The sequence below is a fragment of the Anoplopoma fimbria genome, chromosome 4, assembly GCF_027596085.1.
Source record: "Anoplopoma fimbria isolate UVic2021 breed Golden Eagle Sablefish chromosome 4, Afim_UVic_2022, whole genome shotgun sequence".
NCBI lineage: Eukaryota > Metazoa > Chordata > Actinopteri > Perciformes > Anoplopomatidae > Anoplopoma > Anoplopoma fimbria.
Window position 1 is genome coordinate 11,686,168 of NC_072452.1, and position 13,852 is coordinate 11,700,019.

A 13,852-nucleotide genomic window follows, 5' to 3' on the forward strand; every position below is an offset into this window, starting at 1 on the left:
TAAAAGCTGCCAAAAACTCAGACAATCCTTACTCACACACAAAATCCCCAAAATCCAAACCAACCATGCACACCCTGTACAGAAACCACCTGTGTGTGCATAGTGAAGAGCATGTTCCTACAGTATAAACTCAACTCCTGGCTCACCTCTTAGATTTAAAGGAACATTTCACTAACTTCATGGCTGAGTCCAACGGTGTAAGAAACATGAGCAGAAGAGAAAACACAAGCACACATTTACCATGTGGACCACCATAAAGGAGCACTTGGATTTGCAGAACAACTTTGTGTTTCAACTTTAACCCTCTGTACTTCCTGTAGTGATCACAAACTTTCTATTGCACAAAATACAAGCCATACTAATGACACGTAGAATAGACGTTCTTCACACTTCAAGATGCCCTTCAGTAGGGAAATAATGGGAGAGATTTTTCCACTGCATTAAAATCTCACCAATGACAGCTGGTCTGGTGATGCCTGAGCTGTGACCCAGTCCTGTTCATATCAAACACAAGCAGGATTTTCACAATGGAAAAAGTGGAAAAAAATATGAATGCTCAAAAGAGCTGTTGATGGACACCACTGTCACACTATGAAATGCAAAAAGGAAACAAGACGACCTGCTCACAGCTACATGGGAGTGAAACAAATTGAAACAAACAGTATGCTATAAAAATGACTATAATGCATACTGTATTTATAGAGCGGAATATGCCTTTCTCATTCAGACATTTTACTAGTAGACAAAAGAACTACAGGTGTAAATTAATTATGGATGTATTCCATTTAGCCGCTTCAGTTTCAAGGTCCTTGTACTGTGCATGCTGGGTCACTGTCACACTGTCACGGCTCAGTGGTACACTGCAATGTAATGGAGTAATTGTTAATGTCATTAGTTACACCTGTACTTTTCCTGCATGGATAATTTGTATTGTCTGCTGTGAGAAAGGCCTATTGGGACAGAGTGATGGACAGAGGAATGGTAGGAAAAGGAAGAGCAGAAGAAGAAGCGAGCAAGCGAGACAGCTGCATCATTAGAGCGTCTTGGCTGTAAAGGCCATAATTTACAGAGGGCAGTGTGACTGATGCGGCCTCGTATCCATACAGCATGTAATAATCAGTCATAAATCAATACGGCAATGTGGAATGGAGTCGATCAGAACAGATGTGAGATGATATTAAATGTGAGTGCCCTCATGCCGTCGCGCAATTCTACCGAACAATGTTTTTATTCTAAAAACAGATTAAAAGACGTCTCGCTTTCTTTGTCACTTCTCTTCATTCTTGCACTCAAAGTGCAAATGGGGGACACATCCGAGAGATTCCAAAATGATCCTCTTCCTTTATATAGAGAAGCAAATTACCGCCCTCCCAATTTTTTGTGTGTTTTTTTTTCTTTCTCTGATGCAAATAATGAGAGAATATTTCAATTGTTCTGCCTGACACATTTCCTGATGGGAAGCAAATCTCGACAAAATATCTTCAGAAAGCCCGTTCGTGAGGATGAGCGAGAGAAGCATCTGGGAGGAGAGAGAAGAGAGTGAGAGCTCAGAGCGGGAAAGAGAAGAAAAAAAAAATTCAATAATTTGATCTTATAGGGATACTCTGTAAGCTTGAATGAGCCTGTTGCCTGTCATTGTGTGGGATAATTTAAAGAGCATCTGATGAATGTGGGCTCATGCAGCAGTAGGTACATTAAAGGAACAGCCTCTGCCTATTTAATCTCCGCTTTATGGTCTCCTTCCTTACTCATAACCACATCTTGGAGAAGATAAGACCCTTTTTATTTATACCTGGATATTTTGCTCATGGAAGGATTCATAATGGTTTGGGAATTATGTGTGACAGATGGAGTATTGGTCTTTTTATTGTTCGCCATAAAACACTTTGGTATCATTCAGAGGAATTTGAACGACTGTCCTGAGAAGGAAGCAAACGATTGCTCTGTGAATCTTTTATTATTGTGATTTGTAGTCTCCACTGAGCCTGAATTATCTTTAGATAGCTAATGTCTGTGCCTGCAGGGGTGGAAGTGGTCTGTGCAGAACCACACACTGAAGTAGACAGTTAAGTATGTGATCATCAGCCCTCCCACTAGGGAAGACAACAGTCTAAAATAGAAAACACAGAGCATGCGCCTTGGGCTCTCTAGTGCTGCTTTCACACAGTTTCATCTTTGCTTTCCAGTTTATCCTTCAGTTTATCACTGTCCTTCCTAACTCAACAGCAGCAGCGGAGCAGAAAACAGACATATAGCCTTCCAAGGAAACAGACACCTTATGATAACAAGCAGCAGTCAGCTGTGGAGGTAAAACATTGCCTGCTGTTTTTTTAAATCAGGAAGCAAATATTTGTTCGTTTCAGTGTCCGGCAATGAGCAGGGCAATTATATTTAGAGTAATGTGCCAGGAAATTTGGAGGCACTTCCTCAAAGGCTTCTTGATGCAGAAGTTGCTTCATTAATATTCAGCTCAGGATGTCAAAATGACCAAATGGAGAGCGGATTCCAATGCAGTCACTGTGCTGTAAACAGACTTGACAAAGTGACAAGAGCTCCGGTCAGCTGTGATATTCTTACAACCTCTGTCAGAGAGAAGGGAGAATGTGTGTATGACATGCCTGCTGGAGGGGCTGGAAAGAGTACTAGAGAAGTATACTCAGGCTAAAGTAATGTTTATTTAAAGGATTCACTCAATAACATTTCAACGTTGCACATCAAACCTCAGAGCCCCTTTTGTCCAAACTAATGATAAATACCTTTTGTATAGACCACACTTTGCAGCCTGAGCATACATGTGATCAGGCTATCAAGTATACAACCGCCTTACACAGTGTAACCTCACTAGAATTAACTAGAAAGTACTATAAATAAATAATAATAATAATAATAAATAAAAGGGGGTTTGGATACCACGGTTGCAACATTAGGCCTGTCATAAAGCTGGAGAAATGAAATAGCCCGACATAAGAACAGTGCCAAGCAGAAACACTCAGATGTACAAACACACATTCAAGCAAAAACAGAGCTGAAGTGTTTTTGTGTACTGCGCGTGCACGTAGCGTACATTGAGTTGCACTCACCTGTCAGAGCGTCATTCTGTGAGCCTGTAGCTCCTCCCCCCAATCTGCTCCTGTAGAGCTGCTCTGATGGTTCATTCTCATAACACAACCAGTCCATCTGCCATGTGCTTTTTTAGCGTTTAACGTCTTAGCCACACCCAGGATGCACCTGTGTGGGTGTGTTTGATTTGTGCGTGCTTGCCAGGTGGTGCTTTTTTATAGTTTGTTTACATATGCATCTGAAATGCAGAAAATGATCTACAATACTCGAGATTAAAAAAAGTCTTTAAAAAGTACACCAAAAAACGACTTTGTAACAGCAACAATAGTAACAATGTATCACATTACTCCATACCTGGCTGCAGGCATCACAACAAAAGCTTGAAACAATGTTTTCTGCATAATTAACATATAAATGAATCCTACAGTTGTTGTTGTTGTTATGAGGATGATAAAACTATAGATGAGAGAAGTTTTAGTTTCTATTGAAACATATGTACAACATATAGTAGGCTATACAGTGTGAGGCAGCAGGCGTATGGAGCCTGTTGTGGAATAAAGATAGTGGAATCTATTTACGTGCTGAGAGGTGTTTCATTTGTGTGTTGGCTTCACACACAGCAGGTTAATCACCCTGTTATCTTTACAGTTCATTTCTGTAAAGATAAAAGCAGAATCCTCATCATATATTTTGCTACAAACAAACAGCCCCCAACGTTCCTGTTCTTTTCTTTTATTCAATACTCAGTGGTGCTTTTACATTTCCTCAAACTGATGTTGGAAGGAAATTTCAGTTTCCATAGAAACATTTAGTTTTGTGTTTCTGGTTTTGGCCATCATTTCAATAGCTAACAATAACATTGGACTCATGAGAGGTGGGGTTTGGCTGAGCATTTAGACCAAACTTCATTATAGACTGTACAGGTTTTAAACAAGTTTTTGGAAGATAAAATGAAGGTTAATGTAAAGTTATTATGCATCACAGTTTACAGAGCGACTTTTGGATTCAACTTTTGCCTACTGTACTTGCCTGTGTTTGTGTCCATATGAGGGACTATTAGGGTTGTAATGATAGATTGATCTGGATTGATATATCAATTCAATGATCAACGATCCAATATCATCAATGCAAAGTGAAAACATCAATACATATTTTTATTTTTAAACTCCCATGGGTCGTCTGTGTTACCATATCCGTCCCAAGCACACCTCCTTCTGCAGAGTCCAGTATCAAAATTGTCAAATAATATCTTTGTTTCTTTCTATGAGTTGACTTAAATGTAACTGATCGTGTTAATGGGCATATGATATCATTTCATATTGAGAGCAGGCCCCTGATATGTATCAAATCTAAATCATATCGTGGTGGCAGACTTTGTGATATCAGAAAATATCGTATTTCTGTTCAATGAGTCGATATAATATCGTGATAGAAATTGTGATTTACTTCCCTAAGGATTATGACCGACATTTCAGCAATTCTCCCTTTAGGTTCTATGTCCAAATAAAAATATCTCAGACTTTACTTTCTTTCAACAAGAGATAGAAATAATATAGTAAACTACAAAAAAATAAAAGCCAAGTTCTAATCTAATTTTCCTTTCAGAGATTTGTGAAATAGAGCGTCAGCATTTCTGTGTGTCTGCTAGAATAATGAAAGCTTTGCACAGATCCTGTCCGTTTACAGTGTAAACAGCACAGAAACGGCCTTCCTCTGCCGTTCTCAGAGGGGGATGGGAGTCTGGCAACAGAATCACATCTACAGTACACACAGGCGTGCATGCCATACACCAACAGTGCAAATACAATCATCACCCGTGGAGTCATTCATCGGTTTACATGGTTTCTGATGAAACCCCTGTCTTAAGTAAAAGCAGAGCAATCGCGGAGATGTTGAGTTCATCCATAAAACAAGGCAGTCCCTTTATAAAGCCACACTGACTGTGAGCTCATAAATACACATATCCTGCTTCATCTGCAGCATAACAGCCCTCGGTTCTGCTATCTCAGTGTGTATCAGCTGCATAAATAAATATGAGCTGTGTCTTTCTCTGAGCCTATAAATAGAGAGGGACTCCGGGTAAAGCAGGTGTCTTACACATGCTGCATTAAGGCCTGTTAACCTGGACAGCGTGCACATGCAATGCTGCATCAGCACTATCTCCCTCTCTCCCTCTCTCTCTCTCTCTCTCTCTCTCTCACACACACACACACACACACACACACACACACACACACACACACACACACACACTTGGCAAATAGCCAAGCATAATGTGCTCATAAAAGATAGCATTTATTTATATCAAAGGCATGTTCGCTGTGTGTTCTGTGTGTGTGTTTAAAATAGAAATATCAGTGCACAGCCAGGAAGGTGACAGCTCATACGTGCAATCCACCCTGCTGACCTTTGACCCTCACATTGGCTATTCCCATCATCCTATTGTTTACTCTACCAGACCCAATCAGCCGCCCCAGGACAGTCTCCCACGGTGACCGCAGGGCTGGCCAATGAGGCGAGCTCTCTCGGTGATCTGTGCAAACTGGACTTGTTTCAAATGTGCTCAGCCACACACAGCCACACACACACACACACACACACACACGCACACACACACACACACACACACACACACACACACACACACACACACACACACACACACACACACACACACACACACACACACACACACACACACACACACACACACACACACACACACACACACTGTGGGTCTGGGAGCCAACACAGTGAGCCCACATCGTCCTGTTAAACTGAGAAACTGTCAGGCCTCTGTTTGCCCATTAGCCGCCAGCTAGAAGGTCGGTCTTTACTCCTCACAAGGGCGTTGAAGAGCTGATGATCGCTGCAGTGGTGGGTGCGATTTCATCAGTTCAAGCTTTTACAGACACTATTTATGTTTTTTTACATTATTGATTGGCTATTTACCCCCCTACATTCCCATGCTGTCCCCTTCCTTTCACAAATGTATCTTTGTTCCATTGCTTCCTTTTGTATTTTTGTTTATTTAAAAGCATTTTCCATCCCATTTTTCTCTCTCAGAGTCAAGTGTGACAGATTTAGCCCCTTAAATACCCGGTTTCATGCTCCAACTTTGCCAATGCCTACTCAGGCCTCCACAGTGTCGAGGAGAGCGTTGATATGCTGTCACGTCCTCTTTATTTCCATCAATCCTCTCCTTCCTCTCCCTCCCTCGCTATCTCACCTCCCCACACTCTGTATCTGTTTTTCTGTCTGTTCTACCACCTCCTGCTCCACCTCCTCCTGACAGACGGACTATCACATATGCAGACACTTCAAACATGCTCCTTCTCAAAAGGATCCTTGGAAGAGAGCTCTGGAGTAACCCTGAATAAGTCATCAAATCGGCAGCATTTTTCTTTTTTACCATCCGTCTCCCGGCCTGTGTGCTGTTCTGTTTTCTCTCTACTCGCACAAATATTTGCATCCCCCTTAGCTTAGCTTTTTTCCTTGTATGCTAGGCCTCGATCCCTTCAGTTGTTCCACATCGAACTTTTATTGTGTTTTCTTTGTCTCTTCCTTTTCCCATCCGTGTTTATTTTCAGCATTTTACATCTCCCTCCCCTGCTTCCATCCAAACTATATCTGTGTGATTGCTTTTACTCTACAGATTTCCTCCTCATCTGCCCGCCCAGGAATCTGACAGAAGGACACTCTAATAACATGTCGGCTCAAAGGGGATTTCCACTGAAATTCTCTCTCCCTTTATTTCATTTTCGGATCGAGTAGAGTGAACATCTGTCTCAGCGTACTCCGGGACGACAGCTGTGTGATGCAAAGTGGCGGTTGCATATATACATATAACACATGCATCAGTTGATGGGTTTCAGTCAGTCAGACAGACAGGTTGGTTGTTAAAGGTGTTGCTCCTCTCCGATCATGTCTACTCTCAAATAAGTTGTTCCCATGGTAACTCTGCCAGCTCTGTTAATTGACTGTCAAAATGTGTGATGTTCCATGATTATGAGAAAAAAAATCCTGCAAACAAATGTGTTACATTTAAATGAATGGGTAGATAATCACATTGCACAGCTGCCTCAGGAGATGATTGTAAGAGCTATCTGATAAAAATGTTAATGATATGAGCTATAATGAAACTGTAGAGCCTGTGGACACTCACGCACAGGCTGACGTGTCAGAAGTTACCATGTGCAGGGGCTTAATTGAGAATGCTTATAGTGGATGGATGGCTTTAAAAAGCAATTTAATCCAATTGAGCATAGCAGCAACATAACCTACCCACACATGGATGCCAGTGACGCACATCTCCAACATATACATCTATGTGGGATTGTTTGAGAGAGCGCAGGAGGGTTTATGCATACGGCTGAGTGCCTTAAGACCGTGTTCATATTCAAAAGAATCCACAGTTTTGAATGAAACCTTGAAACAAAAAGACAACCATTTCAAATGGATGAGAGTGAGTCACAGGCCCTTTCTGACAGGAAGAGTTATGATACCGTTCAACAGAGTCTTAGTTCAAACTGGACATGAGAAGTTTATGAATAACACATAGAAGCCTGAATAACCAGCGGCGATGCATGCATGCATCAGAAATACATGGTGCTACTAGATGTGGAGCTACACATCATTGTGGATTCATAACCTTGTTATGAATTTCATTCTGTATAAAATCAGTTTTAAACATAGAAAGGTGAACCCCACAGTTTCACTTGATATTCTGATTTACTGCACTACATACTGTATATTAAATATATCGAAACAATATTGTGTAAATGTGTAAATGAAATACTGTGAATCTCAACTGAACTTACTCAATGGGCCGTAAAGGAGATCATTTTGTCAACTAAACATATTGAATTTATGCTTAACGGAGGAAATATCCAAATCCTATATCAGATCACTCATGTCAAAGTAGCAATACCACACTATAAAAGTACTCCAAAACTACATTCAAAATTGTACTTCACTATGAGCAAAAAATGCTAAATGATAAAAAAAAAGTAAAAGTGTGCATAATGCTAAATAGCCTCTGTCAGTGTTATATATAAAAAGTATATCTTCCCCTCTGAAATGTAGTGGGATAGATTTAAAGTACAGTAAAATTGAAATACCCAAGTAAAGTACAACAACTTCAAAACTGTACTTAGGTATAGTACTTGAGTAAATATACTTTCCACCACTGTTAGTCAGTGAAGCTCAGAATATTGGAATAAAAAAACAGAATAAATGCTCGCCATCGTAAAGCAACATACTTGAAGCATTATCAAAGCCTTGCCTCCGTTTGGTTTTCGGCTTTGTTTCCGTCAGTGAGAGCTACAGATGACTGAGAAGGAAAACCAACGTTGTCTTAATAAAACAGCAATGAGACGGTGTATAATCTGCTCAGGTAGCACTGCAGCTTTAAAGCACACACACACACACACACACACACACACACACACACACACACACACACACACACACACACACACACACACACACACACACACACACACACACACACACACACACACACACACACACACACACACACACACACACACACACACACACACACACACACACACACAAACACACAGAGGTTGGGGATCAGAGGAAAGAGCGGCAGGGATGTTAATCTCTCCAAAACACACCTGCATGTAGGAATACACCATCGCATTACAGACAAACGCTGCCTCTTTTATTTTTCTTTCCTCTCCTTGACGGTCCATTGCTGCCTATCTGCTCGACTCCTTGTCACTCCTCTACCCAGAATTCACAGCCACACCTGTCCCTGGTTTGCTTTACTTGTATAGCCATTGATGACTTTGCATCCTGGACTATATATACCGTGTACCCCAAAGAGGAGCTGACTGTGTTTCGTCCTTGGAACCTTCCTCTGCCTCTTATTAACAAGGGCCCTCCTCAATTACTCTCCATCGAGACACTTGCTAAAATAGCCACTGAGCCCTTCCTCCCCCCCCTCCTCCTTCATCCATCCACCTTTATTATTTAGAACCATGGGGATTTGTGTTGCCATGGATTCTGTCGTCATGGCTACAAACAACTACGCACTTGTACAGGAAGTGGAGGAGGACGGATAAAAAAGGGAGGGTCGGGGGAGATAAGAGGGGTCTTGGAGGAAGCGTAACCTCTGCGTGGTGGCGATCCAGCTTTAATAAGTCACAGGGTTCAGGGCGTACGGGGGTAAAGACGGCGAGGTCGTCCATCGTATGTTCAATGACGGATGGAGGTCAGGGCGAAGCCTCAGAGGGGCATGAACGAGATTAAAGCATGTGTGTTGTATTCCAGCTGGTTGTTTTCTTAAAGGTGAGTGCCCCCGTTGTCTAAGGAGGGGTATCTCAGGGTCTCGCCTCAAGAGCTACAACAACATCTTTCTCATATTCCAAAAGCATCTTTCTGTATCAATTCAGGATGGCACAAGGAGAAAACTCTGCCCACATTGAAATCCCGCAATGTACTTGAACAAACAGATAGTGAGTCCTCCTTTTGTCTGTGCAGCCTTGGAGGATGAAGGCTGATTTCCATAGGGCAGATAAGAGTGGAGTTTTATCAGCGTTGACGGACAACTGAGGACAGTTTAATCTGCACATGCAGGCATGAAGTTTGCAAGCGCAGCCTTGATTTGTGAAGCACTGAACGTGAAACACTCTCTTCCCGGTAATGTTGAGTAAATCAACGCTCTCAAAATGAAGCACTCATAGGGGATGCGTGTGGTTAAACAACGGTTCGAGAGATGCCACTTCCTGTATAGGCTGTGCAGCCGTTTGACTGGAGGGGATTTGAGGACAAAGGGCCAGTATAGATGTTACCTCTGATCAGGAGGAAGTACCTCTGATAGTTCCCCTGTTGCATCACAGTGATGAGGGAGTTCTTCACTGGGCTGTTTGATCAATGGCAGATCAATAGGCATTATCTCAGGCTCCAAAAAAACAACTTACTCTACAACTCAAACATGCACAAAAAAGAAGCATTTAGACAAAAACTAAAAACATATACACGCTATATTTAATGGATAGCAGACAGACTCGTTACCTACAATGTAGTTTTAAAGTTACATTTGAGCATCACGTTAAATCATATTTATGGGAATAATATAGCTCTGAATCATCATCTTTGTCTTCAAAATATCTCAAGTGATTGGCGATACACCTCCCAGTTATGGTAGAGGCTTTTCATAATGTTGACTATAGCTCCACCTTGTGGTTTTAAGAGACACACCCCATGACACCAGTGAGGATTAGTGAGAGTCTCTCTGTTATTTCACCTCTCTCTTATGCAGATTCCTCCTTTCATCCATTTATATCCTTCACTTGCAACCCTGAAAAAAAACACAAAAACATGCAACTTTCCTCTCTGATATACAATGCAGGTTAAATCCGCAACCTCCATGATTTGATAAAACCAGGTGACACGATGTGATTTGTCACCTGGGTTCTGTGGTTGACAGGATTTCACTGGTTAAGTGCAGAGCGGCTCTCAAAGATAAGTGATAAATGCACTGCAGTAGATTCTGTGGGGCGAACTCTGTCTACAGTACAAGCACTTGGCTGTTAACGATGCAATAACACATCTTACAGTGTTAATGTAGACACAGTGCATTAAACAGAGAAGGGAAATCAATGAGCCAGCTAAGGTAAAAGCCACACTGAAGCAGTATCCACTACAAGTCAAGAGTAATTACTGTAGAATTTCTTTAAATGTTAAAACGTGTGTGTTATGTCAAGTCTTTAAGTTGGCGGTTTTATGGTTTTTTTCGACAAATATTAAGTGCAGATTATGGGGTTCATTGTGTGTCACACTTTGTGCCCATGGCCACTGTCTATTTCTGTGGTTCCAGTTATGTGTGACTGTCTTTAGGAATGAGCCGGACTATATTACACCCTGGACCCTCCCTCAGAAGCTCTGCTAAAGTAACAGCTGACGTCAGTCCTGCTTTAAGACACACACACACACACACACACACACACACACACACACACACACACACACACACACACACACACACACACACACACACACACACACACACACACACACACACACACACACACACAGACTACAACCTGTCTGTCATTAGGCAGCAGCTTCAAGGGCACAGCCAGTCAAAGGGGAGGAGGGCTCCTACACCTTCCTCTCCCCACGCTGCATCAGCACAGGGGAGGGTCCACAGCACCCTTACAAATCTACAATCCAAGACTTGAACCCCAAGTTGCAGCAGACAGAGGCGGGGCAGGCAGCTATCTAAGGCTCTCAGCACCCACATGTGCCTGGTTGAATCATGGAGCTCCACTGTATTACTACTGACACCCCCACGACAACCAGCTCCTGCTCCACGGACCCCCTGTACGACAACTGCCCACCTTTTGCCCGGCGAGTGAGGGCCAGAGAAAAGGAAATGGAGAGTAGGGTTGTGTGCCCGGCTGTAACCAGACTCCCCGGCCCCTGTAGCCCTCTGTCTGGTCTGGCCCCAGCTGTGGATGAGGTTCCCACTCTGGTCGGTGGGGGAAGAGGGACTGGCGTATGGCCAGATCATAGCTACTGCAGCTGGAGAGGAGGCCTGGGAAGACCAGGCTTGGAAGCAGAGCTGAGTCCATGCAAAATAAACAGTGTAAGACCTCAAGGGAGGGCAGCAGAATGGGGAGGTAGCTGGGGAGCCGAGGACAGAGCTCATCTGAACCAGAGCGAGGAGCACAGCAGTGCTCTGTCTCTGTATGATAACCTCCCCGAGGCAGACACCGACACCGCCGACAGGCTCCAAGAGGTCTTTGACATGGAAACAAGCTACCAGGAGCACTGGCAGGGGCAGACGTGCCAAGCATGGGCCCCCGAGCTGATCCAAGGACTGATGGACAGCGAGGGACTGAGTGAAGACAAGAGCACTAGAATCCAGCAGCAGAATCCAGACCAAGACAAGAAGCATGAACAGGACCCGGAGCTGGACTCGGGATCCTGTGGATTCAAGCAGAGGGATCATCTCCAGCTGCCGAAGTCTACTCTCCAACAACACGGTACAGCAAGTTCCCCTCAACTATCCCAAACTGAGTGCAAGGTTCTGTGGCCCCCAGCTGACACCCAGTACCCAGAGCAGCCATGCTGGTCTCCCAGGGTGCCCCCACCTGTGCCCCTGGCAGACCCCTCCGCCAGTGCGCTTCGCAGCATCCTCACTAGCCTCCAACAGCAAATAGGCCGACAGAGGGAGGAGTATGAGACCCGGATAGTCAGGTAATGTTCATTTTCTTTTGTCATACATTTCCATTTCATTCTCCACAGCGCACATAATCACGTTGCAGAGATTAGGCACACATGTAAAATAATTGTCCTAAATTGAATGTGCTCATGCTTTCGGCTTCAGTAAAAAAACTTTCAGTTCACTGACTCGCTTGTGAGATTTTCCAGCCCTTAGTGTATTTCCAGTGGAGGGTGACACAATGTTCCCAGGGCCAGAAAGTGTGGGTGTCCACTCAGCTGTGCTGCTCCGTTCATTCAGTTGACCCGGAGCGTCACCCTACATCCTGTTTAGTTCAAAGCGCACAGATAACTGCTTTTAGTTCCCTTTAAAACTTCCCAACATAGGCCGTACTAAGATTACTTATCAGTCCTACTTACTTCCATTCTGTTTAACCACTTGTGTTTTTGTGTTCTCAGTCTACGCTGGAGATCTCAATGCATCACTGATTTTAAGTTAGTTACTTGGATGTATTTTTATTCCCACTGACCAAAAACACAGATCCACAAAGTGAATGGATAAAAAGCCCATGTTGTGTGGTTGACCTATGGAAACTGCTCATGCCACTGGAAAGAGAGCTAATTTAAGGGGCCATGCTGCTGACCTAGACACAACACATGCCTCATTTATTACTGATATAGATAGAGCAGGTCTCAGTGTAAGGTCACTACTGGTTGGCATGGACAAGAGGAAACCGGTGATTTTAATAGCTTAACATAAAGTACAGGAAGGAAATAGATATACTGTAAGCCACCTGTTCTCCCTTTTCCAACTATATCAGGCATCAAGAATCAAACCTAATAAAACCAAACAATCAACACGGTTGCTGCAGATTTACCAGCAAATACATTACTGCTCTCTCCTCCCACTCCTGCTAATCTAGCCATTGTGATATTCTTGTCTTTCTCTTGTCTTTAGCCTAGAGCAAAGAAATGAAGAGCTGCAGCTAGAGGTCATTCGGTTGAAAACAAACCTAACACAGCAGCGGCACTGGTACCAGGCTATCCAGGCTAAGATTGAGGACTCTGAAAGGACCCGGGCCACCGCAGAACTACGCAACGCAACTCTGCAGAAGGAGATGGAGCAGTACTTTGACACCTTCGGAGAGCTCAACAATGAGGCCAAGAAGACGGAGTATATCGTCAAGAGCTTTTGAGAAAAGAATACAGGAAGTGTGTGTGATGATATGAACAGTGTGCAGAAAGGAGGACAAAAGGCACAAGACTGGCTAATGTTTAAACTCTAGTTAGGATCATGTAAAGTGTTTTGTCACAATCTATGCAGAATATTTCCTTCCCTAATTGGGAACGATTTTAAGTGGTGTACAGTTATTTTTTCATCAAGAATCTGAGAAACATGCAAAACATCGCTGAAAACAAACGTATCCTTGATGTCCACTTTATTAGTTACCTAAGGGCAGAAGATATTGGCCAGGTGTTTCTAACGTGGTCATTGCAATCACACAGGACATCTCTGAAAATAAAAGGAGAAATGCATTGAACAAAAATGCGAGATGCATAGTGTATACAATGGAGCTTTTTTTTTTTTTTTTTT

The 13,852-nt window shown here is 43.0% G+C and overlaps 2 protein-coding genes across 3 annotated transcripts in view; one reads left to right on the forward strand and one right to left on the reverse strand.

Moving 5' to 3' along the window:
- Positions 1–3,169, reverse strand: part of LOC129089703 (ras-GEF domain-containing family member 1C-like) — a 48,039-nt gene extending 44,870 nt beyond the window's left edge. The window contains exon 1 of one of the 2 annotated variants that reach the window (XM_054597035.1): positions 3,081–3,169. The gene's annotated coding sequence lies outside the window, so the exon portion shown is untranslated. The remainder of the gene's footprint in view (positions 1–3,080) is intronic. The other variant, XM_054597033.1, reaches the window with a different exon arrangement.
- Positions 3,170–11,350: 8,181 nt separating this feature from the next.
- Positions 11,351–13,849, forward strand: LOC129090543 (uncharacterized). The gene is made up of 2 exons (XM_054598191.1): positions 11,351–12,294; positions 13,217–13,849. The coding sequence occupies exons 1-2, from the start codon at positions 11,351–11,353 to the stop codon at positions 13,452–13,454; spliced, it is 1,182 nt and encodes a 393-aa protein (XP_054454166.1). The 3' UTR covers positions 13,455–13,849.
- The last annotated feature ends 3 nt before the right edge of the window (positions 13,850–13,852 follow it).